Source organism: Acomys minous, assembly GCF_964271855.1.
Source record: "Acomys minous genome assembly, chromosome: 2".
Lineage (NCBI taxonomy): Eukaryota > Metazoa > Chordata > Mammalia > Rodentia > Muridae > Acomys > Acomys minous.
In genome coordinates this window covers 117,778,623-117,804,380 of record NC_140484.1, presented here as the reverse complement: position 1 = coordinate 117,804,380, position 25,758 = coordinate 117,778,623, and the positions used below count along the sequence as shown (strand labels likewise).

Genomic DNA, 25,758 nt, shown 5'->3' with positions numbered 1-25,758 from the left:
GAGATGCATCACAGGGCAAGATTAGATTACAAGCAGGAAAGACCAGACTAATTTTAAATACACTGAAAAAAACGGTAAATATGTAAATATCTTTGTTCTATGAGGAGATGAAAATTATCATACATAGACCTTAATATATTCTACCTTCTTTTTAATGAGCACAAGTGCAGGATATGTTGTTTTAAAGAAGACAGTGGAACAAATACCACTTCTTTGCCATTCTAACTATCATTAATTTCAAAGTAGTCACATTTCCAAGCTTCGGGGTTACACGGAGACATCGAAGCCATGCTTTTCTCCCTCCATTCTCAGGCTGTCCCCCCGGCCCCAGTGACTGAGCAGCACTGTGGAGGACACACCCTTCACCTAATCACTGCACAGGTATGTGGCCCTCCAATGGTTAGGTCTCTGTGAGATATACATATATACATCTACATACACATGACAAGATAGGACATCATTCTTCTGCGTCTCACAACATATATACAGAGTGGTGGAGCCTTGATTTCTAAATAGGAAAGAAGGAAAAAAGATCAAGCATTGCCCTTACCCTCACTGGACTAAGCCTGGATGCTTTCAGTTCTACAGTCACTCACATAAGCTAATGTGCTGTCAAGCTTTTCTCTAGATGACACCACTCCCCTGCACCAGCAGCCTTGCATTGCCTTTCTGGCTGAACCAGTGTGTCCTCCTTCTCAAAGGACTCTGTGATCTCCTCTTCCACCATGCCTTGCACTGTCTTGAGGAAACTGAAGGACACATTTAGTCACTTGTCTAATATATCATAAAACAATGATCTTCATGAAACCTAAACTGAGCAGAATCAAAATGCCCCCCTTGCATTTCTTCTCTGTAGCTGGAGATAATCAGTCAAAGTTGATGGGCTTACTCTTTCACCCAACAGCGTCCCACAGCTAAAGATGGCTGCCGTAATCCAGGACCAGAAGATAAGGTTCCGTCAACCTAACGTCGCACCTTACTCAGGAGCCGCAAGTCACAGCCTCAAAAAAAAAAAGCACGTGCAGATTTTCTAGAGACTTGTGGGCATTTAAAAAAGAAGCTGATCTTACATTTTAGCAAATATTATTTAGTATAAATGTACCTAAGAGGTGAAAGCAGAACCAGTTTTTCCTTATTTATAAGCCTTTTAAAAAGTGTGGGGGAGGCAGTATGCATTTGAATGTGTGGATGCACTCACCTGTGTGCACACCTGTGAAGGCTAGATGCCAGCGTCCAGCATCTTCCTCATAGATCTCTGTCTTGTTTTTCAGTCAGGATCTCTCACTGAACATAGGTTTACCATTTTGGTTAGGCTAGGTGACCAGCAAGCCCCAGTGACCCACCTGCATCTGTCCACCTTATGCTGGGGTATAAGTGTGCACCACTACTCCTGGCTCTTATATGGATTTGAAGGATCTGAACTCTGGTCCTTTTGCTTATAACAAGAATTTACCCACTGTGTCAGCTCCTTAGTCCCTGCATCACCTTCTTAACCCATAGTAGGTTCACGGTAAGTGAGCAAGAAAGGAACTATAGTTGCAGCCACTCAAGGGTTGCCACCAGGATGACGTAACCATTTACCCTTAAATCCTGAGGATATCAAGGCAGTAGCTGAACTTGACATGCCTTCACTGTCTTAGGACCAAAGTGTCTGGTGTTTACACTGGTTTTTTAAACTCTATTTTATTGGGGGTATTGAAGCCTCTACCTCCCTTCCACCAATCCCTTAGCCCTGGGTAAGAGAGAAAGAGGGTTAGTTGAGAAAGGGGGGCACAGACTTCTTTACTTCTCTTGGATGTTTAATGGGTTCTTTTGGGACAATACCAATCTCCATCAACAGCAAACACAGCAAGCAGTCTCCTCCGAGCCACTGCTTTGAAATGTTTCTCTCAATTTGCCACACTGTCTCTCTCTGGTCTCTCTAAACTGCTACTCCCCATCACCGCATACCACACCTTCTCTCTCTGGGATCTCCTATTTATCACCCTCAGAGTCTTAGACCACGCCCCTCCCCATGCCACAAGAGGCAGGCCACTACTAGCTAGCAAAGACCACGCCCCGCACGAGACAGTTATCAGCTGTGGACATACTAAAGCCCAAACTAAAATCACACACTTGGGATTAAAACAAAAACATACTTACATAACACAACTGAGTTTACAAAGAAACCAAACCTTCCATCACAGTCTGGTTTTTCTGAACCCTCTGACCATCATGTAGCTAGGACAGATGTAGAGATAGACATAGATGATGCAGATGCAGATGCAGATGTAAACAGACATACCTGGACGTAGGACCACTCTCATTTGAATATGAAAGCTTGAGACTGGTTGATGTTTATGGTAGATAATAAGCCACCAAACAAAACACTTCAGAGCCACACCTCCTCACCTTCTCACTCACCCAGAGTCACTGACACACTCCACACAGCAGCAGCCAAGCCACCACTGACCTTCCAGTCAGACATCTCCTCAAAGAATAGGAGGCTCCTCCTCCACAAGTCCGGGAACAGTCGCTCCAGTCTCCCCAAGCGTCCCAGTTGCCATCTTTGTCTTCATCTGAATGAGCATTTCTTGAGGTCTAGGTGTAGAAGAGAAATGCAGCCAGTTATAAAAGGTCAAATATCACTTAATTGTTTTCACAGGAGAATAGCCACAGTAGTCTAATCCAGTGAATGGGACAGTAGTGTTGACTGCCAAAGACTCCTGGGGCACTGAGGGGAAGTGACTCTCCAGTGGGTGTAAAGTTCCAGCCATGCACAATGAGAAAGCTCTTGATGTGTGACAACAAAACTGGCCTTACAGTTAGCAATACTATATCACTACTTGAGCTGTGCTTCCCTTTAAAAAGAGTAGGACTGAGCCAGGCATGGTGGCGCACGCCTTTAATCCCAGCACTCGGGAGGGAGAGGCAGGCAGATCGCTGTTCGAGGCCAGCCTGGTCTACAGAGTGAGTCCAGGACAGCCAAGGTTACCACATAGAGACCCTGTCTCAAAAAAAAAAAAAAAACCAGAACAAAACAAAAAGAGTGGGACTGGAGAGAAGGGCCCAGCAGTAAGAGCAGTGGTTGCTCTCCTAGAAGAGCTGGGTTCAGTTACCAGCACCCACATGGCAGGTGTCAACAACTCCACAGCTGTCTGTGACTACATGGAGTTCAATATAGAACATATGCGTTGCACGCACATAAAAGCAAAACATGCATAAAATAAACATAAAATAAAAATAAATTAAAAAATAAAATCTCAGAGCCAGGCATGGTGATTCACGCCTGTGATCCCAGCACTCAGGGAGGCAGAGGCAGGTGGACCTCTGTAAGTTTGAGGCTAACTTGGTCTACAACGCGAGTCCAGGACAGCCAAGGCTACCCAAAGAAACTCAAAAAAGTAAGTGGGGGAGTAAGAAAAATTGTATCTACTAAGAATGATAGCATTGATGATGGTGCATGCCTTTAACACCAGTACTCAGGAGGCAGAGGCAGCAGAACTCTTTGCGTTCAGGACCAGCCTGGTCTACAGAGTTAGTTCCAGGAAACAAAAAAGAAAAGAAAAAGAATGATAGAATTGACATAGTAATAAGTAGTCATATCTATTGATTTCCTCATAATGTTCTATTAGTGCATATTAACTGCACAGAGTCTGTTGCATTATAACATTTCATACATGCATATAAGGCACTTTATCATAACTACTGAAAGTAATCTTACATATTTTTATATTTGAGATTGTGTCTCATAATGTAGCTCAAACAGACACTGAGCTTCCTGTGCGCCCCAGACCGGTCTCCGCCTCACAATCCTCTTGCCTCAGTCTCCTAACTCTAGTATTTAAATATTTTTTTTAAAAAAATAGATAAATTCTTCATCTGGAGAAACTGCTCAGCAGTTAAGGGCACTTGTCGCTCTCACAAAGAACCCATGTTTGATTTCCAGCACGCATGTGGTAATTCATAACTGTTTACAACTTCAGTTCTTCTTCTGAGCTCACCTCAGCAGGCACCAATCACACACATGGTATTCAAACATTCATGCAGGTAAAACAGCCATAAAACAAAATTAATAAATCTAATAAAAATGTTTTTTAAAAAATCTATAAATTCTTAAAATGAATTCCAGATCTATTAGAAATTTATACTAAGGCACTGAAGCCATAAAATACCAGGTAAATCATATGCCATGTAGACATTGATAATCCTATGCATAGCATAGGAAAGGCCATCATATTTACTAACAGAGGTTAAAAAGTAGAAAGGAAAAGGCTGTTATCGCTTAATTTCTTTAAAATAAAACCACAAGCATCTTCTATTTTCACATAAAGACAGCTTAATGAACACACGCATGAAAACAGGGCAGTGGCAGAACAGCTATATGAGCTAAAAGAACACACATCAAGCTGCCTCTGGGAAGAGAAGGGGTGGGGCTCACTATGGCTGTCCCCAAGAAGAGTCACAGGGGGCGGGGGAATGGCAATGCTTTATTTTTCTGTATCACCCACAGAGATGTCTGCAGCAAATATGCACATGCTTTAAAATCAGCATTAGGCCAGGTGGGCTATCATGGGTGATGGTCCCGTTACTTTCTGAGCTCCATCCCTCCAGAGAAGCTGACAGGGAGCTCCAATCCTTTTCTCTGAAAAACCAAAACCAACCAATAAAAACAACTTTCCAATTGTTTTGGAAATTTCTTTTTTTTTTTTTAAGTAGTTTAGGTCAAAACGCAATCGTTAGATGACAACGTCTTATTGAGCTATCCATCTGTATCATGTTTAGCACAGGTAAGTCTGCGCATGAACAGAGAAAGAGACACCCAGATAAATAACTGTTAGAGTGAGTAAGGGGGCTTCGGATGACTCAAGCAGCGCTTTGTGTTGTGTCTCCATGCTTTGCAGCCTTCTTAAAGGGTTTGTTTTTATGCTTAATTGCGTGCGCTCATGTGTCTGGGTGGAGTGGGATGGGCACATGAGCCAGAAGACGACATCAGATCCCCCTGGAGGGGGTGTTACAGGTAGCTGAGGTTCTCCAGAATGAGTGCTGAAAACTGACCTCCAGTCCTCCAGAAACAAACAAACAAACAAACAAACAAACCAGTAAGCGCCTCTAACTGTTGACCCATCTCTCCAGACCCATGTACCATATTTTAGAAGATAAAACACACAATTACTTAAACCGAACAAGCCAGCAAACAAACAAACAAACAAACAAAAACCCTACATCCTCTTGGACTACAGATATGTTCAAGTCAGAATTGAATGGGTAAGTTGTAAGTCAGAGAATGTAGAGGCTTAAAGGGGAACCGTGAGGCGGTAACCGTGGTAACCATTGACAGCACGTGCCCAAATTACCAATTGCCCACGTTTCTCTAAGCCTCTGGGCAAGTTACATCATCATCCCCTACCCAAAAAGTTAAATTGAAAGGGGTGGGGGTTGGTAGGGAAAACCTTCAAAACTGAAGTGAAAAAAGGAGTGACAGGAAGCAAAAAAGGTTTTCCAATAATTTTCACTCGGGTCCCACGGGCCGTCGGGTCTGACAGCTTCTATTTATAGTGCGGTGAGCAGCCTTATAGAGCAGTGCCCCAGCCTCAGTAGAGAGACAGAAAGGATAAATATTTGGCAGCTGATCAAATCTGTCATCAGGAATGGGAGCTAATTAAACCCTTACTATTTACTGTTCTAATTAAGACCACTGTTTAGTTCAGTTTTCTGCCCTGAATGTCAGTGAACATAACTATGCCCTGTCTATAATATAGTACAAAATATAAAATTCTAATTCATAGAAAAATACAATTAGCAGTTTAGCGCGTTCATCAGGACTTTCAGACGGGGTGAGTCCAGATCACTTAGGCAATGTTTAAACTATACTCAGCTGAAATTGGTTTCTCACTTTGTCACTCGATATATGAATTGGTCGAATGTGAAAAGTTGAAAAATATCATCATATATATTTTTAAACGAAAGTTGAGAGCTCCCTGCAATATTGTTTTAATTTGTTTTTATTCCCACCATCCCATCTGTTCCATTTATAGTTAGAATCGGGTTTCTTTCCATAGCTCCTCCACCTTCACTTACAGAAAACATCTTGATTCTAAAATAATTAAAACGGGCACATTATAAAATGAAAACATCTGGCTTCTCTGATTGGATCTGTCAGATTTTTTTTTCCTCTTAAGAAAACAGAAAGCAAATGGCATCTCAAGGAGTCCCCGTGGTGTTTTTCTTCTCTCTTAGGATGGCTGGGTTCGGCAGATCCTAGCACCATTTTTTGCCCCCGACCTTGTCATACATTCTTCCTACCTACCAAGTAACAACAATGCCCCTGGTTTTACCCACTTCTCTATTTTGATCTTCCTTTCCTAGAATTTCCATCCCTCTAGAGAAGCTGACAAGGAGCTCCAATCCTTTTCTCTGAAAAACAAAACCAACCCAAACCAAACCAAAACAAAACAAAACAAAAAAACCCTTCTAGACTTTTCCCAAGCCTCCAGTATCTGGCTAACACCCCAAACACTTTCTGCTCTCGCTGCTCTTTCGTGACTATGTTCAATCTCTGCACACAATTAAGGCTGAAGATTTTAAATCTCACACTGTAACGTCTAGACTATGGCATTATATCTTAAAAGAACAGAGACCATGTATTGCCCCATGACCTAGATTCCCGTGTGTGTGTGTGTGTGTGTGTGTGTGTGTGTGTGCAGTCCATGTGGAGACATGAATGTGGAGACATGAATGTGAAGACAAGAGACTAACCTTGGGCTTCTTCCTGTCGCAGCCACCATCGGAGAGCAGCAGCCATGGCCCTGCGCTATCCCATGGCCATGGGCCTCAACAAGGGTCACAAAGTGACAAAGAACATCAGCAAGCTGAGGCACAGCCGGCGCCGTGGGCACCTCACCAAGCACACCAAGTTCGTGTGGGACGTGATCAGGGAGGTGTGCAGCTTTGCACCCTACGAGAGGCGCGCCATGGAGCTGCTCAAGGTGTTCAAGCACAAGCGCCCGCTCAAGTTCATCAAGAAGCGGGTGGGCACGCACATCCGGGCCAAGAGGAAGCGGGAGGAGCTTAGCAACGTGCTGGCAGCCATGAGGAAGGCCGCGGCCAAGAAGGACTGACGCCCCCTCCCTCAATAAACGTTTGTGCACAGTTAAAAAAAAAAAGAGAGAGAGAGAGACTAACCTTGGGTGTCATTTCTCAGGAGCAGTGCTCTGTGACTTTTTTTTTAAAAAATCTGAAACAGGGTTTTGTATCGGCTTTGGCTCACCAGCCCAAGAAATATGTCTGTCTCAGCCTCCTTGGTGCTGGGATTACAAACTCACGCTATCATGCCTGATTTTTCTGTATAGCTTCTGGGGACTGGATTAAGCTGTCTCCTTAAGCCATGCCAAATCTCTTTTGATAAAGTTTCCCTCCCCTCTTCCTTCCTTCTTCCCTTTCTTTTTTCCTTCCCCTCCTCTCTACCCTCCTCCCTCCCTCTTTTCCTTCCTCCATCCCTCTATTTCTTCTTATTTCAGGCCTGCCATTTATGGGAACTCTCTATGGAGGCAGCATTGCATAATGATTAAAGCTGTTATGCTAAGCTTTTAACCTTATAAAACTCACGTTAAACCGCGAGGGCCGCCATTATTCGTGCAATACTTAAAACACACATAGAAAGCAACTCGCACAGCATCTGAGGAGCTGGTGAGTGTGTCGCAAATGTCAGCAGTTGTTGTTCTTGAAAGCAAGTGGAGATTTCCTGGTGACCGATGTTAAGTCTTGTATAAGCACCAACTGGAGAGCTGGCTCTCTGCTTGTTTCCTTTGGCTCAGAGCATCAGCGGGCTGAGGTCTGCTTAGACACTGACCCCAGCACCCACCTTGTAAGCCATGCTGCTTGACTTCGCAGCCTCCCCGTGTCCCCCAAGTCACTGATAAGCATGCTAACCATAGCTTCCTAATCGGACAGAATTCCACTAGTGCATCTATCTCTTTTCAATGGTAATAAGCAGACTACGATGCCAAGTGGTTAGTGCACTGACCCAAGAGAAGACCTGTGAACATGGCTTAATGTTACCACAAAAATATGAAACAGTATCAATCACCACGGTCAAATATCAGGATGCAGAAGAAAGTTGTGGGGGACGGAGGGACCACCACTCTTGGGTAAAGCCTGCGTGGGCTGTGTGGTAGCCACCAGCCTCCTGAGAGTAGAGGTATATAGTGGCCTCATTTTGACCAGCCTAATCCATAAAAGCCACAAAGACAGAGTTAGCTTCATCGTAACCTAGACGTAGGCAATTTTCATTAATGAGTGTGTGCTGCTTTTCCCAATCCCCTTTTTAAACATCTCTTTATACTGTATCATGTGATTATTTAAACTCTATATGAACAGTTTTATAAGGTAAGTTGTTTAAATGAACCCAATCAAAGTTTGACTCAACCAACATCAAGTCTGCGCTCCCACGGTAAAGCCAAGACAAAGACCTAAAGAGCTGTGTCCTTCCTAAGGCAGCCGCTGTTTGTGCAGACAGTGCTGTGGGCCAGTCCTTGGCTCAGCGTATGTCCCCTGTAACCTCCGCAGACTGTTGTACACTCCCTGCTGTACACTCCTGGCAGCTCTTCAGGTGCTCTTCAGGTGAGCAACACTTTCAGGACCATATGTGTCCAAAGAATGAAGAGGCCAAGGCACAACCCCTTTGTCACCTGCCCTAGGCAAATCCTGTTTTCCTCTGTGTGATTTCTGCACGGATGCTCTGCTTCCTTTGTGACTGGGAATGCAGTTAAAATCAGGCACTGAGCTATCATCACTCACAGGTTAGCATGCCAAGTCTTGGATCCACTCCATCTGGTACTGTGATCCCCTTGACGACAACATTCCTATGATATCTCAATGAAGCCTTGTACACCATCCCCCACCCTACCACCCCATCTTTATGGCAAGTGGAGCTACACTTCTGCTTTTCGACAGTCTGCCATTTTATCTTGGGTATTTTGTGAGGAATGCACGTTCTTGGCTGGCACTTGTGGGCTCCCAAGCATCTGCTAGTTCCCTTATCCAAAGAGATACCCATGGTCAAGGCTCTGTACTAGATGCCCAGAGAAGACAGGCATGCATCCAAGCCCTCAAGCAACTCTCAGTGAGCAGGAAGGGAGAGAGGTCAAGGGACACACTGGGGTGGCATTAGTCCTTAATTGTCAAGAAAAACAGATACATACGCTGTTTCCACAACCTTCCTTAGCAGATCTCAGAGCAAGGTCAGCTCTTTGCTATAGAATGCTGTGAGAACATATGCTCCTCTCATAGGATACTTTGGGTTGCATATGAGCCCTTATTTTTGCTTCTACCTACTAAAGAGCTATGGACACTTTTCAGTTTGCTGCTTTTTGACAGTGACTGTTTCCTAGTATCATAGTGTGTGTGTGTGTGTGTGTGTGTGTGTGTGTGTGTGTGTGTAATGAAACACTCAACATTAAGTTTTTTTATTTTAAAGAGGAAAAAAAAGCACCATAGGAAAACCTATGAGAATACCCGGAAGAAAGAGGAGGAGGTGGAGGAGGAAGAGAAGGAGAAAGAAAAAGGAGGAGAAGGAGGAGGTAGAAGAAGAGGAGGAGGAGAAGGAGGAGGAGGAGAAGAAGAAGAAGAAGAAGAAGAAGAAGAAGAAGAAGAAGAAGAAGAAGAAGAAGAAGAAGGAGAAACAGTGTACACTCTGTCATTTGATTTAAACTATCAGGCTTAACTATCACTTAGGAAATCATATTTTCCCAAGTAAAATTCTAGCTTGGGAATATGCTGGGTGAAAAAAAATCCTCCAAAGATATTGTTTACTCATTATATAATTAGGCTTGGCAAAGGCCCAGAATATGGTAGGACGAGTGTGTTCAGCATCTCATAAAGGCTTGAGTCTTGCTTGTTCTTCTTGGATCCCCAGGCATAAATCAAATCATAAACTATTTCCCTGACAAGTTCTTAAATCTATGACTTATGCTGAATAGTGCTGTTCTGCTGGTCTTGCTAAAACATTAATAATTAAACACAGATTTCACATCTAAGGTCACTTATTGGAAATGCCATATTAACAGCTCCATATTAAAAACAACTCCAAATGAAATGAGTTCCAGTGGGATATTGCTTCCCAGACATCAAACAAAGGCTCATTCCAGCATTCCCACAAAGGTTATTTGAGGAGATCTCAAACCACTCAGATTCTGTTAACAGTAGATACATTCTCTCAGGTTAGTACTACCTTAAGGTCTTGAGCAACAAACCTTTAAAATTATGAATTGGGCAGATGTCATTAAAATGTCACTCAAGTTGTCACACAGATCAACAATTCAATTGAGCCAGGTTGTATTAAACACTAATATACCTAATGTGCTAGGTGCCACTGATAAATTCCCAGGGCCCCAAGGTTCACCTCTCCTTCTCCAGTCCATACCACTCTCTGGTTAACTAACAAACAAACAAACAAACAAACAACTCACTGGCTGGGGATCAGAAGGCCTGTGGAATTTGGTTGGCCCTTTCTAGCCAATCTTTGTCCATTTTTACCACCGTAAGAGAACTTTACTCTCACTCATTCACTGGGACACGGTTCACACTAAGAAGCATCTCCCTGCCAGACATACCTCACCCTGTAGCTCTTTTTCTCACAGCTCCTGTTCAGGCTGCGTGGAATACTCCAGACATCACTTCCTCATTATTTGCCCAATAGAAATGTGTTAGTCAAAAACAAACAAACAAACAAATAAATAAAATTGAAAAACAAAAATAAAAAATTTTTTAATTAAAAAAAAAAGAAATGTGTTAGTAAGATCCTCTCAGCTGCTGTGTGTCTGTGTATCTGTCTCTCTCTCTGTGTCTCTCTGTCTCTGTGTATGTGTGAGCACGTGGGTGCACATGTGTGTGTGTGTGTGTGGTATTCATGTGTGTACTAACAAGTACTAACATGTGAGTATGGCCAAAGTGCTGAACTAAGGAAACATGGCCTCATGCTTGAGTGGCAGACATCTTATTTACTGAGGCATCTTTCGAGCCCCTTGTGGGATATTTTATTTTATGCATTTATGCATTAATTTATTTCAAAGTACTAGCATTTGCTTTTGTAGTACTAGAGAGCTGACTCACTGTCTTGGGCACAGGAAGGAAGTGCTTTGCCATAGTCCCCAAGGAACATTTTAAAAGCATGTCAGTGAGTGGACAGGGTACAGGGAAACCATGAGAGTTAGGAAACAAACTGGGCTGGTGTGAGCCAGACTCTATAAATCCCGGATTTTCATCTTCATTGTTCTGTGTAAAGAGCTACCAGAGAGAGCTACTAGAAGCCAGAGGGTAAGGCGGAGACCTGTTGCCGTTCACACGGGTCACACCCCAGCAGCGGGGAAGGGTGGAGAGTGGGTGTGCAGGCAAAGAAAAGCTGCTGCGTACTCCTTTATCAGCTCCCTGGAAAATGTCAAAGCTGAGGCACGGCTTTAGCAAACTGTGCTTTGGATGAGTTCGTCTGGCAGGCAGGGGCAAAGGGAAGGACCGAGGAAGTAGCATCTCCATTGAAATACTGTGTGCAAGAGTCCAGACCCCATGTTCATCACGCCATTTATCCCAAAGAGGAGGGCACAGATTGTGACCCCCGAGGACATGGAGATCTTCAGGATCTGGCAACTTAACCGTACCCAAAGGCAGGAAGTGCCAGTCCGACTGCTAGGTGTCCGTGTTAAGTGGCACATGCCAATCTTGTTCGGGCTTCAGAAACAGTCTCAGTCTCATGTTGCAGTAGGATTCTAGTGCCCTTCTGTATGAAATGAACGTGAGTATGTCGGTCATGGCCATAACAAGCACAAGGGGCAGGGCCCTGCAGCTCTCGTTTACTTAATTATAATGGTACATTCTACCAAAGATGATTGCGTGTGTGCATTTGTGTTGTGTGTGTGTTGGGGGGGGGGGCAGGGAGCTTTGTATGTTCAGGTGCATTTGTGGATGAATGTATGCAGAGGTCAGAGGTCAACCACAGGTGTCATTCTTTAAGGCACAGCCCACCCTGATTTTTTAGATAAGGTCTTTCTCTCAGTGACCTGAAAGTCAACAAACAGGCGGGTTGTTTGCCAGGCAAGCACTGTACTGACTGAGCCATCTCTCCACTCCCAAAAGAATTTTAACAAAATAATTATTGGGCCAGGATTTAAACATATAAAGGCTTTATGTAAAAATCTAAATACCTCACTTCTGATGAAAATGAAAGAAAAGGATCTAAGTAGAACTCACATTACTATCACACGGCACTAAATGAAACGTAAATGCGGCCACTCTATAATGGGCGGGGCAGGGTCTCATTCAGCCACACAGCCGGAAGTGAAAGCCGTAGGCTGCTACCTCACCCGCCCGGGGTGACTACTGGAAACCCCGCACCGAAGGTAAGAAATGGGCAAGGCCCGACAGCTAAGAGTGAAAGCAGTAAGGGGTGCAGGGGTTAGATCCCCATATTGTTTCTGGATGGGATGTAAAGTAGTGTAGTCATTATGGAAAACAATATGGCAGTCCCTCAAAAGAGTCGGTGAGTGTTCTTCGTATGACTCGCCCGTTCTCTCTCCTGAGTACGTATCTCCCAGCGCTGTACGCGCAGACCGAGACGGCGGCATGCTCATCTCCATCGCCGCGTTTCTTACTGTAGTCAAAAGGAGGAAAAACCGAAACCAGATGTCTGGACACAAGAGGATAAATAAGATACGCACGCATTTGTGAGAGAGACTAGAATTCTGACACCTGCCACAACTTAGATGAAACTGAAGTCATTATACAAAGAGCCAGATCTAAAAGAGCACATATGACTGACTGACTATGAAGCACGCAAATCATCATGTCTACAGTAGAGGGCTCGCTGCCAGGGGCTGGAGAGTGGAGAGACGGGAGGCACCGCTTAGTGAGTGTAGTTTCAGCTCTGTAATATGAAAGGCAGCTCTAGACTCAGATGGTCTTTGCACAATAGACTGAGTATAACTGACACCACTAAACTGAAGAGTTCAAAATGATTAAAAAAGGTAGCTGTCATTGTGCTCGTTTTAACACAGAGTCAGGCAGGCTGAGACAGAGATAGGCAGACCAACATTTTCTTTTTTTTTTTAATTAATTAATTTATTTATCCATTTTGCATTCTGGTCACAGCCCCATCCCTCCTCACCTCCCAGTCTCACCCTCCTTCCCTCTTTCCCCTCCCCTATTCCTCAGGAAAGGGGAGCCCTCTCCAGCCACTCACCACCCCAGCTCATCAAGTCGTATAAGGACTGAGCATACACTCTTCCCCTGTGGCCTGACAAGGCAGTCCCAGGGGGGTAAGTGATTGAGAAGCTGGCAAGAGAGTCCATGTCAGAAAGAGCCCCCACCCCACTAGGGGACCCACATGAAGCCTGAGCTGCCCATCAGCTATATCTGTGTTGGGGGCCTAGGTCAAACCCACGCAAGGTCCTTGGTTGGTGCTTTAGTCTCAGCAGGCCCCTCTGGGCCCTGGTTAGTGGGCTCTGTCAGGCTTTCTTGTGGAGCTCCTGTCACTTCTAGATCCTTTTCCCCTTCTCTCCACTTTTCCACAGGACTCTCTATGCAATGTCCAATGTTTGGCTGTGAATCTCAGCATCTGTTTCGAGGCACTGCTAGGTAGAGCCTCTTAGAGAACAACTCTGCTTGACTCCTGTCTGCAAACATAGCAGAGTATCCCTAATAGTGTCAGGGGTTGGCTCTCTCCCATGAGGTGGGTCTTGGGTAGGGCCAGGCATTGGCTGGACATTCCCTCAATCTACTCTGTCTTTATCTCTGCACATCTTGTAGGCAGGGTGAACTTTGGGTCAAAGATTTTTGTGGGTAGGTTGGTGTTCCCCTCCCTCTAGTAGGAGACTTGTCTAGTTAGAGGGTGTCCTCTTCAGTCTCTATGGCTCCTGCTACTAGGAGTCTCAGCTACAGTCCAACCCCCGCCCCCTGCAATATCCTCCCAAGAGCCAACCCTGTCTTAGGTCTCCAGTTTCAAAACAATGTTTACAAACGTAGAAAGGAAAAGCATTAGGAAATGGAAACTTTCTTTTAAGAGTTGGTGAGAAAATCCAATTAACCAGAAGATGATACAAAACTTTTTAAAAACAGGATTATAAAAGTCAAAGAGAAGGAATGGTGGTGAGCACTTTGTACTGAGCCCCTAATAAACCACAGGGTATGAGGTTTGTAGCAGAGAGTACATACTACATGAAATTAGCTCCTGTAATGTGACTGATAAACATGGGAAGGATAATAGAGAAAAGGTGCATGAAGTCATGCAATATTAACCAAGATTTAAACATCAATATTTAAAGCATAATAACTCCACACTCCTAATGCTGTGTTATCTCTTGTCATATATGTAGGGATACTGTTGAGGAAATACGTTATTCTGCTATGGTTAAGAGTTCTACCGTTCCTTCAATTTCTCTTCATTTCCTTATTAATTTCACATAAAATAGGACTGGAGGGATGGCTCAGTGGTTAAAAGCACTTGCTGCTCTTCCAGAGGACCTAGGTTTGGTTTCTAGCACCTCCACTAGGTGGCTCACAACCATCTGCAAGTCTAGTGCTGGGGTACCCAAAGCTCCCTTCTAGCTTCTGAGGGTGCCTACACTTAGGTGCCTATCCACACACAGACTCACATGCATGCATACCATTGTTTTAGAATTCACATAAAATTAAATACTTTCCCCTTAAAATGGCACACATAGTATGACACATAGCGTTTTTATGACACTGTGTCTGTGTACTTACCCTATTCAAACATCCTATACACAAACATGCATGAAAATGTTCATAATGTTGCCAAATAAATTCTGGTTACTTCTGGAGTTGGATAATGGGTGGGTTTGTGGTTTTTATTGTACCCTTTCTGATCTGCTGGGTTTATTAAATAAGTGTGGCACTTTCAAATTTAATTATTCTGATTATTAATTATTTGGGGGCCAAAATATCATCCCAATTTACCTTCAAACCCCTGAGAGAGGCAGGGTCTCTCCAGCAAGCATTGGTCAAGAATTTGGCCCTGGTAGCTGGTGCCCTCAAAAGCATTTATGGAAACTTAGGATGTCTCAACCCTGGTTGGACAAGGTCTTCAGCCAGATGTTGCAGACTATTAGCTTCCAGCCCTGCATACATCTGCAATGTTCTAGAATGTTCCTTCTCAGCTAGATGTTTTAGCCCCTGTGGAGTACTTGGAAATATCTGGAGACATTTCAGAGCTTTGCAACTGGGGCAAGGGTGACTGCTACTAAAATGTAAACACGTTCCAGCTTCCAGGGTTGCCTGGACAGCCAAGACGTGCCTAATCTAAAGAGTGGCCAGGCCAGGAAACTCATTCTAGAAGGATGCTGGTCATATGCTGGTCATAGTACTAATCCGCTTTCCTCTCATAATGCCTTATAACAATTCATTTGAAAACAGTTATTTTTCTAACCCGATACAACAACCACACATCATGAGCAGTTTCAGCCTTCAGATGGAGTGAAGACAGTGCCAGTGGCTTTGCTTTCACCCTGCTCATCACCGTGGATGTAGAGGATCCCTGAAGAAACCTGACACTCTCTCCCATTCCCAAGCAGACTCCTTAGAATGCTCTCTGTGCGCTCTTGCCCATTAACAACCACAAAACAGTCTTATGAAGCTCTTAATCCCAACATACCTCAAACCACATTCAAGCCTCTCATAGCTGACGATCCACAGTGGCCTTTTCTTTCCAAGGAGTTGGGGGAAAATACAGGCGTAGTCTTTCAAGTTTCATGATACCCAGCTTTTAGAAAAAGATTCTTTTTTTGACTTTTCTTCATGATTTATTTTCATTCACGGTTAGCCATTTTCACATAGAAAAACACAGGATTTGTGCCAACGACTCATCAAGAATACTACCCAGACCACATGCGAGGGGCATCAGCTTTAAACAAATTCCCTCAAGAAATATTATTTGACAGTTAGTAAAATGAGTCATGAAAGAAGCCAGCATGCCGTTTCCATCCTCGGCTTCTCCTTCTGCACATGCTGGGCCACTGCTGGGCAGAATGTTACCCCAGGCGAAGAGAGAAAGCTGGCACGGGCAATGCTGCATACCTGAAACCAGAGTCCAAAGATGGAAAGAGCCAATAGCAGAACCCCAGTACCTTAACTAAAAATGAGTGTCCCAGGTTAGGTAGCAATAGCCAGTGTTGATGACAGCCAGGTGGAGAGGGTTCAGAACCATCAAGGTTTCTGTCAGGGTCTTTCAAGTGAAGCAAAGGTACAGTTCACTTGCCCCTTCAGTAACATTCCCCAGATCCCATGTCGTCACCGCCCTCAAAAATCTGTTTAACTAACTGGAAGGCTGGGCAAACACGCACCGAGTGCTAAAGGAAGGGGAAGGACAGGCATCCTTAGCCTGGGCACTTTTCAGGAGGGGATGGCAGACACGTGAGTCTTGATAGATGAGTCAGACATTGGCAAAACCTCCTCAGGAGGCAGATGATCAAACTGTGATCAAACTGTGTACAGTAGGCTGGGTGTAGTGGCGCACGCCTTTAATGCCAGCACTTGGGAGGCAGAGGCAGGTGGATCGCTGTGAGTTCGAGACCAGCCTGGTCTACAAAGTGAGTCCAGGACAGCCAAGGCTACACAGAGAGACCCTGTCTCAAAAAACAAACAAACAAAAAAACTGTGTACAGTGTGGGAGGGCAAAGAGAAAACATTTGTATAAACACATAGCCAGGGAGAGAGTTTAGTGACTGGACAGTCTGGTAAATTTGATTTTTATCTATCTTCAAAAGTTGACCTTGAACTTATACCAGCCCTATCCGAAGCACTCGTTAGGATCTGTGGGCCATGGCCACCATACTAGACAATGCAAATCCAGAAATGTCTATGACTAAAGAAAGGTCCATCGGAGCAGTGGCAAAATCATTGTTGGAAAAATAATCAGAAAGCTGAAAGCAATGTCAAGAAAAGAGAGTTTACGTGTGTGTGTGTGTGTGTGTGTGTGTGTGTGTGTGTGTGTGTGTATGCATGCTTATATAAGCACAAAACACGGAGATATGTAATATCCTAAATAGTAAATTATTTCCTCTCAATTATGCCTTTGGTAAATTTTGAAAATATGCACTATGAAATATTTTAAAGGAAATTAAAAATTTCAAAGCCACCAGAGAATAAATTCAAACAAAATATGTTCTATACAACAAAGTATCAAAAGTAAAGAAAATGATGAATCCAGATGAAAAAAATAGGAACATGATAAACAAAGGATTAAAAAATTAAGGAAATTAGGAGGACCATTACAACAGGACACAAGCTCTTTTCAGAATTTTTATAGCATTGTGTTCTGTGTCATTGGCTCAGTTCTACAATGTTTTTTGCTCTGCCTTGCTTCTGATGAGGTCTAAACCCTTTTATTGCATGATTTGTTTACATCCTCTCTTTAACTTTATTTAATTTACTTATTGGGATATACTATTTGTCCATCTTTATGGGGTACATTATGGTAATCCAATATATGCATTCAATGTGTAATAACCAATCAAGGCTATAAACATCTCCGTCCCTCCAATAATTAATCACTTTTATGGGTTATGAACTCTTCTGGCCATTTTGAAATATATTGTTCCACTTTTTTGTCTCAAGCACTCAGTGTTTTCCTCAATTTCCCTGATGGCCAAAGCAGCTGCTAATGAGAACGTATATGCTCAAGCCCTTTCTAAACTTCGTCTCCTTGGCTGTTTTTTTTTTTTAAGTAGGATGCAGAATATCTTCATATCTCTATTATCATTAATGAATTTCATGCCCTACTGAAGGGGGAAAATCTATCCTGGGCTTTTATTTGTACCGAGCTCTTTCTTACTGGGAGGCTAGATTCTTCCTCACCTGGGCAATTCCTTGTTCCCAGGATGAGTGGTTAGTTATTCAGGAATACACACTGAATCAAGATGAGGGGTCATCCCTCAGAGACGGGATCACTTCTGCCATGTCTTCTTTCTGTTTACTGGCAATGCCACCACAAGGCAGGAGGCTTCTTCAGGTAGCTTTGTGTTGACAGCCATCTCCATGCTCTGTGTAGTCAGTTTCCCCAGCAGCCACCCGCATTCTTGGAAAAGAGCCATGCACGCTGGCACCAGTCAACAGCAGAAGAGAAAGCACAGTGCCCACAGAGCCTGTGTGACGCCGTCTCCCACGCCTGATTGTCGGTTTCCAATTCTGCTAACTCACATTGGGCAGCAGTGCTCCAAACAGAACCATGGCCCTGTCTGCCACTGAGTCTTTATTTCAAGGCCACTGTATGCTTGGCCTTCCCTCTAGTCTGCATATGACTCTAACACGTGGCTAAGTCCATATGTTTCTGCTCTTTTCCATCCATCGTAAAATAATTATCAAATATCTAGAAGCCTTGAAATCTCATCCATTCACTGAAGCTACAATTCTGAGGTTCCCTAGCTAACTCAGGCCCCCAAGTTCCCATCCTGAAACCCTCAGCTCCGTTGTCGTTTCCTCAGAGAAACCTCATCTCAATCATAAGGGAAACCACGTGACCATCTGGTCCCCGTCCTTCTCCATGGGCTCCCCACAAGCTTCATGAAGCTTGGGCTTTCGTCTGGTTTTACTTGTTAGGACATTTCCAGCAATTAACACAGTGGCTGACATCAGAAGCATCTGGAGAAAATATTTATAAATGAAGACATGACTTAATAATTTAACAAATAAACACAAGTATAGAGTTAGTGCTTTCAAAAATAAGCGGGATGTGAAAAGTTGGGTTTTGGTCAATGAAGCAAGGATTTAAAACTTCTCTGATACAGGCATTTTTCTCTATGAATCATTTTTTTTTGTTTTTAAATATGTCTTTAATTGAAATAGAATTATATCACTCCCTTCATCCCTCCAGCCCCTCCCAGCTATCCACCCTTGAGCCCCTCCCATGTACCCTCTCTCAAGTTGTTAGCCTCTTTTTCTTTGATTATCATTGTTACACACACACACACACACACACACACACACACACACACTAATGCACACACACACACAATGCTATATATACACAAACATATAAATATGGCACTGAACAATGGCAAGGTCAATACGCTAATGTAGAATGGGGAAAATTTCTCCAGATCACAACCCTAGACAAAGAACTACAGACAACTACTGGCTGCAGGGGGAGGGGAATTCGCCTCTCTTGGGGATGAGCCCCTTATTGTTTGTCCAGTGCTGAGCCATCAGCCCTGAAACCGTGGACAAATCACTTTCAAGCAGAAAATAATCAGCATTCTAAGCAGTCAGCTTACTTCTCTTACTTTTATCTCAGTTTTGTTTTGGATCCTATGTAGGCTTTTGGTGACAGCGTCCTATGGCACAGAATTCACATAAGAGAGAAAGTGTACCTTACTTCAGTCTTTAATGAGTCTGGCCTCACACTAGCTCGTTTCTTCATTGCCAGCATTAATCCTCTTTTCATTACAATTTAAGCAGAAGCTTAGGTGAAGACATTCCATCACTGAGCAATAAGGAAAGCTAATTTTGTCTTCCTTGTAGCTGGGTTGAGTTACCGGATATGCTGTAATTGATTAAGAAACAAAACCTTCAGGCTTGTAATAGCTGATACATGATTCTGGTTCAGCTTGAATCCATAATCCATTGGCTACAAACTTTATGTGGAAATATGGGGATTTGGAAGGCCATGAGAGTGGAGGAATCAATTAACGTACAAATATCCAAACCAAAGTTTCCAGAAGACTGGTTTTACAGCAAACCAGCCTCCAACATCTTTTCTGAGGACACAGTTTGAGGAATGCAAATGAGCAGATAGCTTTAACATAAAATCAAAATTTGTTAGAACTGGATAGGGACTTTTAGTTAATCATTTTTACAGATGGTAAACCGGGTCCAAGAAGAGCTTGAATGGGAAGATGGTTATTTCAACTTGCAGTTCAGGGTTCTTTCCATCAACCAAGCAATCACAATGATCTCTCTCTCTCTCTCCTCTCTCCTCTCTCCTCTCTCCTCCCTCCTCTCTCCTCCCTCCTCTCCCTCTCCCTCTCTCTCTCTCTCTCTCTCTCTCTGTCTCTCTGTCTCTCTCTCTCCCTCTGTGTCTCTGTCTCTGTCTCTGTCTCTGTCTCTCTCTCTCTCTCTCTCTCTCTCTCTCTCTCTCTCTCTCTCTCTCTCTGTCTCACTTTCCTTTTCCTAGTACTTGAAATTGAACCAAGGGCCTCATACGTAGCCATAAGACTTCATCACTGGACCACGCCTCTAGTCCACTTTTCACCTTTCATTTTCAGCAAAGTTGACCAGGCTGGCCTTGAACTCACCTCTAGCCAAAGCAGAACTTGAACCTGTGATGATCTTTCTACCTCAGCCTCCCAAATAGCTGGGTTAATAGGCCTGCTCACCAGGCCTGGCAGCAATACTCACTTTCATTAGTCTATGTAAAGTCTCCTTCCCTCAAACATCTTGTGTACCCTGTTCTCCTTTATGTCTAAGCTAAGTATTTCCTCTAGACACAGCTCATACCCATCACATCTACAAGATGCTCAAACTACTTGGTGTACTCTATTGTCCACAGGATAAAGTTCAAAGTCCTTTGCTTGGCAGTCAAGACCCTTTACCCCCTGCTTCCTACCAACACCTATATTACCCTTACTGTACCCACAGACACTGGGGCCACAGCATCTCAGCTGTGCTGCCCTTTGATGCTCATCATGACAGCAGTGCATGGATCTGCCCATGTCATTCTCCCAATAGCACAGCCTGGAATCTCCTTCAAAAGCATTCTTATTGACTTGGCTGCAAAAGGCTGTTATTGGACAGCCTTCAGCCATCTGCCACGTGCTGGGATTAAGCCAGTTTCTAGAGCAGAAAATCCAAGATCCAATGCCGCTTCATAAAGGGCCATTTCAGCTACTGCTAAGAAACAGTGACATGCCTAGTGACTGACCCTTCTGTCCACCCTGCTTCCTTCCCATCTCTCTGGTAACATCAATTTCAGGTGGGGGGCGGGGAACACTAGCATTTGTATCTAAATTCCTGAGCATGCTTCCAGAAAAACCCTACAAGAAATACTCCCTACCCCAAGAGAACTGTTCTCACTGTCTTCCAGTCTTCACTCCAGGAAACTTCTCTTTAGAAGGTCTACACTATGCATAGATGCCTTTCTTTACTTTCCATTAGCATGAACCACCTTGTCATATCAATTACTCCATTACATGAAATTACCATCACCCAACATGTCCAACGCTTGCGATAATAGTGACAGCAATGAATGTGGAACAAACTGTGACTCAGTTTTCTGTGTCAGCTCACACTCTATCCTCTTTCCCTAACTAGCTAAGTAGTTGCTCCCTGAGCACAGAGCACTCTGCAAATCAAAGGTTCCACGTGGCAGACATTTGATTAATGACCAGCACACCTTTGATGTGCTATCACCTTCAGAAGGAAGGAGAACATGTTTGCTTTTGTATTCTCAGGCATAGGAGAGGAAGTGAAGAGAGCAAGGAAAACAGAAGAAAGGTTTTGTTTAAGGGAAATGACATATGAGGAGTGTTGTACAAGGCCTTTCTTCCATGCCAAAAAGACTCCAGAAGGCGCCAAGTAGACACTTGCTGAGAGCCACACTGGTGCCAGGGAGTCTGGACCTGCCAGATCCGGTGATGGCTCCACCCAGGCTGCCTTCATCCATCTAGGATGACCCATGTTCTGAAATAGGAGCCTCTTCACCGGCATCACACAGCCAAGGAACACAACTGCTTTTGTTTCTTCCTCGCAGAGAGCAGCAAGTGTTTGGGTAATCTAGGTTTACCTTAATTAAAACAAAACTGGGTCCCATTAACTTTCACATTAAAAAGTCAACAAGAATACAGCATGAGCCACGAGAGCCAAGTTTTACGTTTTGTGAACATATGCTGTGACCAGGGATGAGACGCCTCCTCAGCCTCCAGAGAAAAGAACTCAAGTTCGCCTTGAAGGACGTCCCTCAGCCAGGGTCATTTCTGAAGTGACAAGCAGCTCAGCATCCTGTACTCATGGACCCAGCCAGGTACCTGACAGGAAATCTAATGAATGGGGAGTGGAAAAACTTACTGAAGCCATTTCTCCGCCAGGAAGGAAGCTGTCAGGAACAGGGACACTATGGCTGCCTCGTGATGCCAAGTAACAGGAAGCTATCTCCAAAAGCACTCGTTTGGGGTGAGGGAGAAGAAATCACAAAATGAGCAGCGGAGGAAAGCAAATTAGACAGGAGAGGACTCCGAGGACCCAGGAAGCAGGAAACGGCAGGAATGACCTCAAACTGGCTGTGAGTTGAGGTGTTTTCAGAGACTGGAAGCCAGAGGACAGTCAGGTGCTTCCTTTCCAAAGCTTCTACACCACACCTTCTGGGCGGTTTCCTCCTCTTAGGACCAACCTACTCTCATTTCTGCTAGCATCACTATTTTATTGGTGTCCACATAAAGGAAGTGGGAAGACAGGGTAGCCCTCTGACTGCCTCCCCAAACAATCCATAACAAGCCTTTGCCTGACATAATGGAAGCTTATTCCACAAGGACAGAGGACTCATTTTTTTTTTTTTTTTTTTGCTGTAGTTTAAAAAGAATTAGAACTTCCTCCAAACCTGGAATGTACTATTTTCACATGACAGTACAGTGACATTTTTTTAAAAAAAGAATTCTGGAATTTGGGTTTCATTTTTCTTTTTAGAAACACAGAAATATTATAAGAAAGTGTTTTCGTTTGTATCCCAGATATAGGGATACGGGGCTGCTTCGGACTGTCCACAGTAGCTGACTATGGTTTGCTTGGTGCTCTCACAGAGCCATGGTTTTGCCAACAGCAGATTGTCTTCATGATTGTGTGACACCTGGAATTCTGGGAACTTGTCAGAAGGTATATAAATGCTAGAGCCCAGATGGGCAGGCTTGGTGGTTTTCAGTGGTTGTTGGTCATTTGGGACAGGGGGTAGGCATTTTCTTGATCAGGTTATTTGAAACGGGAAGACGCAAACTAAATGTGGCTGGCACAAACTATGTCAAAGCAGGTCCAGGGGAGACACTCTGCTTCTGCCTTATTGCTTTTCACTTCACTGGCAAATTCACCCCTCCATCCCGTTGCTGCTGCCCCCACCCCTGGCCACTGCCACTGCTGCTGCCTTGCTCATACTAGAACCCGGCTTTGTTACGCTTCTACCGTGGCTTGAAGAACAGTGACCCTACAGGCTTTCAGCACCAGGGTAGAACTACTTCCTGACGCATCCAGCCTTGAGAGCTGGGCAGCTACAGCATCCTTGAGCTCCCCAGCATGAAGATGGCCACTGCTGAACCTCCCAGACTGTGCTTTGTAAGTCAGTCTAATGAATCCCCCTTCTCTTGGTTCTGTTCTTCCCCCTGCCCCCCAAAAAAAAACACCCTGCAGAATACATCTCCCCTTCTCATCATGGTTCCCACCACAAGATTTTCCTAAATACACTGTGGGTGGTTGTTATGTTCCTGAGAGCTGCAATTGTATACGACGATAACGGAAACACTTCATAGGGCTTCCATGCAAAGGGTTGTGCTAAATATATCCAAGCACAATGGCATAGCATGGTAAGTTATAAAATGCAATCCATCATCTTTAGAACAAAGTAGCACTGCTTGCTTTCTGGGAGTCAAGGAAAGTAACTGGGGTGCTTGTGAAGCCAACAAAAAGAGAGGAGTGGGGCCTGACTTCTGCCTCACCCCATCACTGAACTCAACGACTCTTGGCTTTCACAGCTCAGCTCCATGACTTGCACAGGCTTCAAGGGAGTCAAGTCTCTCAAAATCTGAAGTAGGGCAAGTTCCACTTAGTCTCCCTATATTGAGCTATCCTCAAAGTGCTATAAATGCATTGTCAAATTTCTCATGAAGATGATTGCCATGACCCAGAAGGGTTGGCTTCTGACTCAGACGGGATTCTGCAATAGCAGATTGACACACCACTGCTATCGCTGGAAAAGCTCTCCCAGAAAAGGTTTTAAGGCTCAACGGTACAGTGACTGCTTGCCCTGAGGTTCTCCCCAGGCCAATCCTAGGGATTCCTCTCTCTTAAGTGTCAGGGGAGCAGTGCATTTTCTCAAGAGCTCCTCTTGCATAAGCTGGTATCAGGCCTAGGATCATCAGAATGTTCCATTGATAGAAGCATGGGTAAATCTTAAGTGGAATCTGCAAAATATGTCTTAATTTCTTTGTATACCTCCAGCTCTATCAAGAAGCCAGGTAATTTTCCCAGGACACCAAGGTTTCTCTAGAAGGAATGAGAACATTCTTGGGAGGACAGAGACAACTCCTGGAGCTGCCTGAGGTGTGGTTCTATTTCTTTACTTCAGTCTACTTCGGCATGCAGAGCAGTGTTCTCCCAAATCTGTGAGGCTTGGGATCTTTGTCTTTGATCACAGAAACTCTTGATGTTGGTTAGCTCTGGTAAGCAGACCCAAGGAGGAATTAGGAGCCTGAAAAATGATTCTGTCATCTTCTGAAACCAGATCACACATTCTAAAGTTCCCTATGGTGGCGATCAAAAAGAAGAGAGATCCAGATGCCACATCAGACACTGGAACTCTTGCCCTTCCCATGGTCAGAAAGGGAAACAGAATAAAAATGCTTCCGCCATCAGCAGTCACCACTGCCAAGCCAAGAGTGACCCCTGGGGTCAGTCTAGCCATAGGTCCTCTCAGATCTGAAAAGATAAGGCATTCATTTCAGCTCCAGCAATGACTTCTGCTTGGGTATCATGAGTCTTCTAAAGCCTGTGCTGTCCACGGCCACATCTATCAGGCAGAAGGCTAGAGTTGCCCTGTCTACATCTCCCAGCCACGAGGATAGAGTTTTCTATCTACATCTCCCAGGCTGGAGGGTCACCCCATCTCAGCAGTAGCTGCACCCTCCTGAGCTGGCAGGAGTAAGTGAGCAGAGGGGCACGGGGCTGACGTAATATAGACTAGCCAGCAGCGCGTGGTGAGTAGTTCTAGGCACCAGGAACCTAGCCCTGAAGCCCTGGCTCGGAGCCTGACTCTCCCTGGTTCTGCCAATACCAACTTTGGGACAGGAAGGATGATTTTTTTATTTTAAAAAAATTAACTGAATATTATTTTTAGGTCACAAATTCTTGCCATTGTCATTAACTATGGAATAATGTCTACAAATCCCAATTAGCATACTAGGCAAATCAATAAAATCCTTACAGTTACTATAGTCATTCAGATGCCAAATACTCGAGAGAATTATTCTTTTTTTTTTCATTTTGAAGAATATGATGCTGATGACTTGTCCCTTTTAAAGAACCCACACAGATGCATCTTAAACTGTTATCATAAAAATTATCTGGGTTTAGGGCAGTTATGAGTTCACGGTCTACATTTTACAGTTAAAATATTTGAAACTGTCAAGCATCAGCATACCTTTGCGCGTGGAGGCTCACCACACTGGCCTCCAGTAAGAGCACTGACATTTAATTAAATGTCCACCAGTGATGTCTACTTCTCACATACCATTCCAGATGCTGCCCCAATGGGAAGGGGTCCCAGGCCCACTTTGTGGTTGATATCCAAGTTACTTTCTGCTTTACTGGGAACCATGCCAAGCAAATGAACTAGAGCATTCAAAATAGACATCAAAATTAATAATTCTTATTCATATGAAATTCGGGGTCATGTGCCTGATTTTATGAAGTACGAGTGCTGTCAACAAACCAGAGAAGGCTCTAAAATAAAGTCACCCCCCCTGTAAATTTAATCAACACTAGTTCCTGCAGACAGCAAGATCTCTTCCATCCAATAAGGCT

At 44.0% G+C, this 25,758-nt stretch overlaps 2 protein-coding genes across 3 annotated transcripts in view; one reads left to right on the top strand and one right to left on the bottom strand.

Annotated features, from left to right (window-relative positions):
- ADAMTSL3 (ADAMTS like 3) overlaps nucleotides 1-25,758 on the bottom strand; it is a 275,111-nt gene that overhangs the window by 180,614 nt on the left and 68,739 nt on the right. For both annotated transcript variants that reach the window (XM_084756348.1, XM_084756347.1), the window contains exon 4: nucleotides 2,453-2,580. In XM_084756348.1, the coding sequence (XP_084612474.1) occupies nucleotides 2,453-2,580 (128 nt within the window). The remainder of the gene's footprint in view (nucleotides 1-2,452; nucleotides 2,581-25,758) is intronic.
- LOC311583077 (large ribosomal subunit protein eL36-like) lies at nucleotides 6,745-7,143 on the top strand. Its single transcript, XM_084756414.1, has one exon. It carries the CDS (start codon nucleotides 6,783-6,785, stop codon nucleotides 7,098-7,100), a length of 318 nt encoding a protein of 105 aa, XP_084612540.1. The 5' UTR covers nucleotides 6,745-6,782; the 3' UTR covers nucleotides 7,101-7,143.

Bases quoted from the DNA above. Each gene is read 5' to 3' on its own strand.
- LOC311583077 (XM_084756414.1), top strand. From the start codon at position 6,783: ATGGCCCTGCGCTATCCCATGGCCATGGGCCTCAACAAGGGTCACAAA.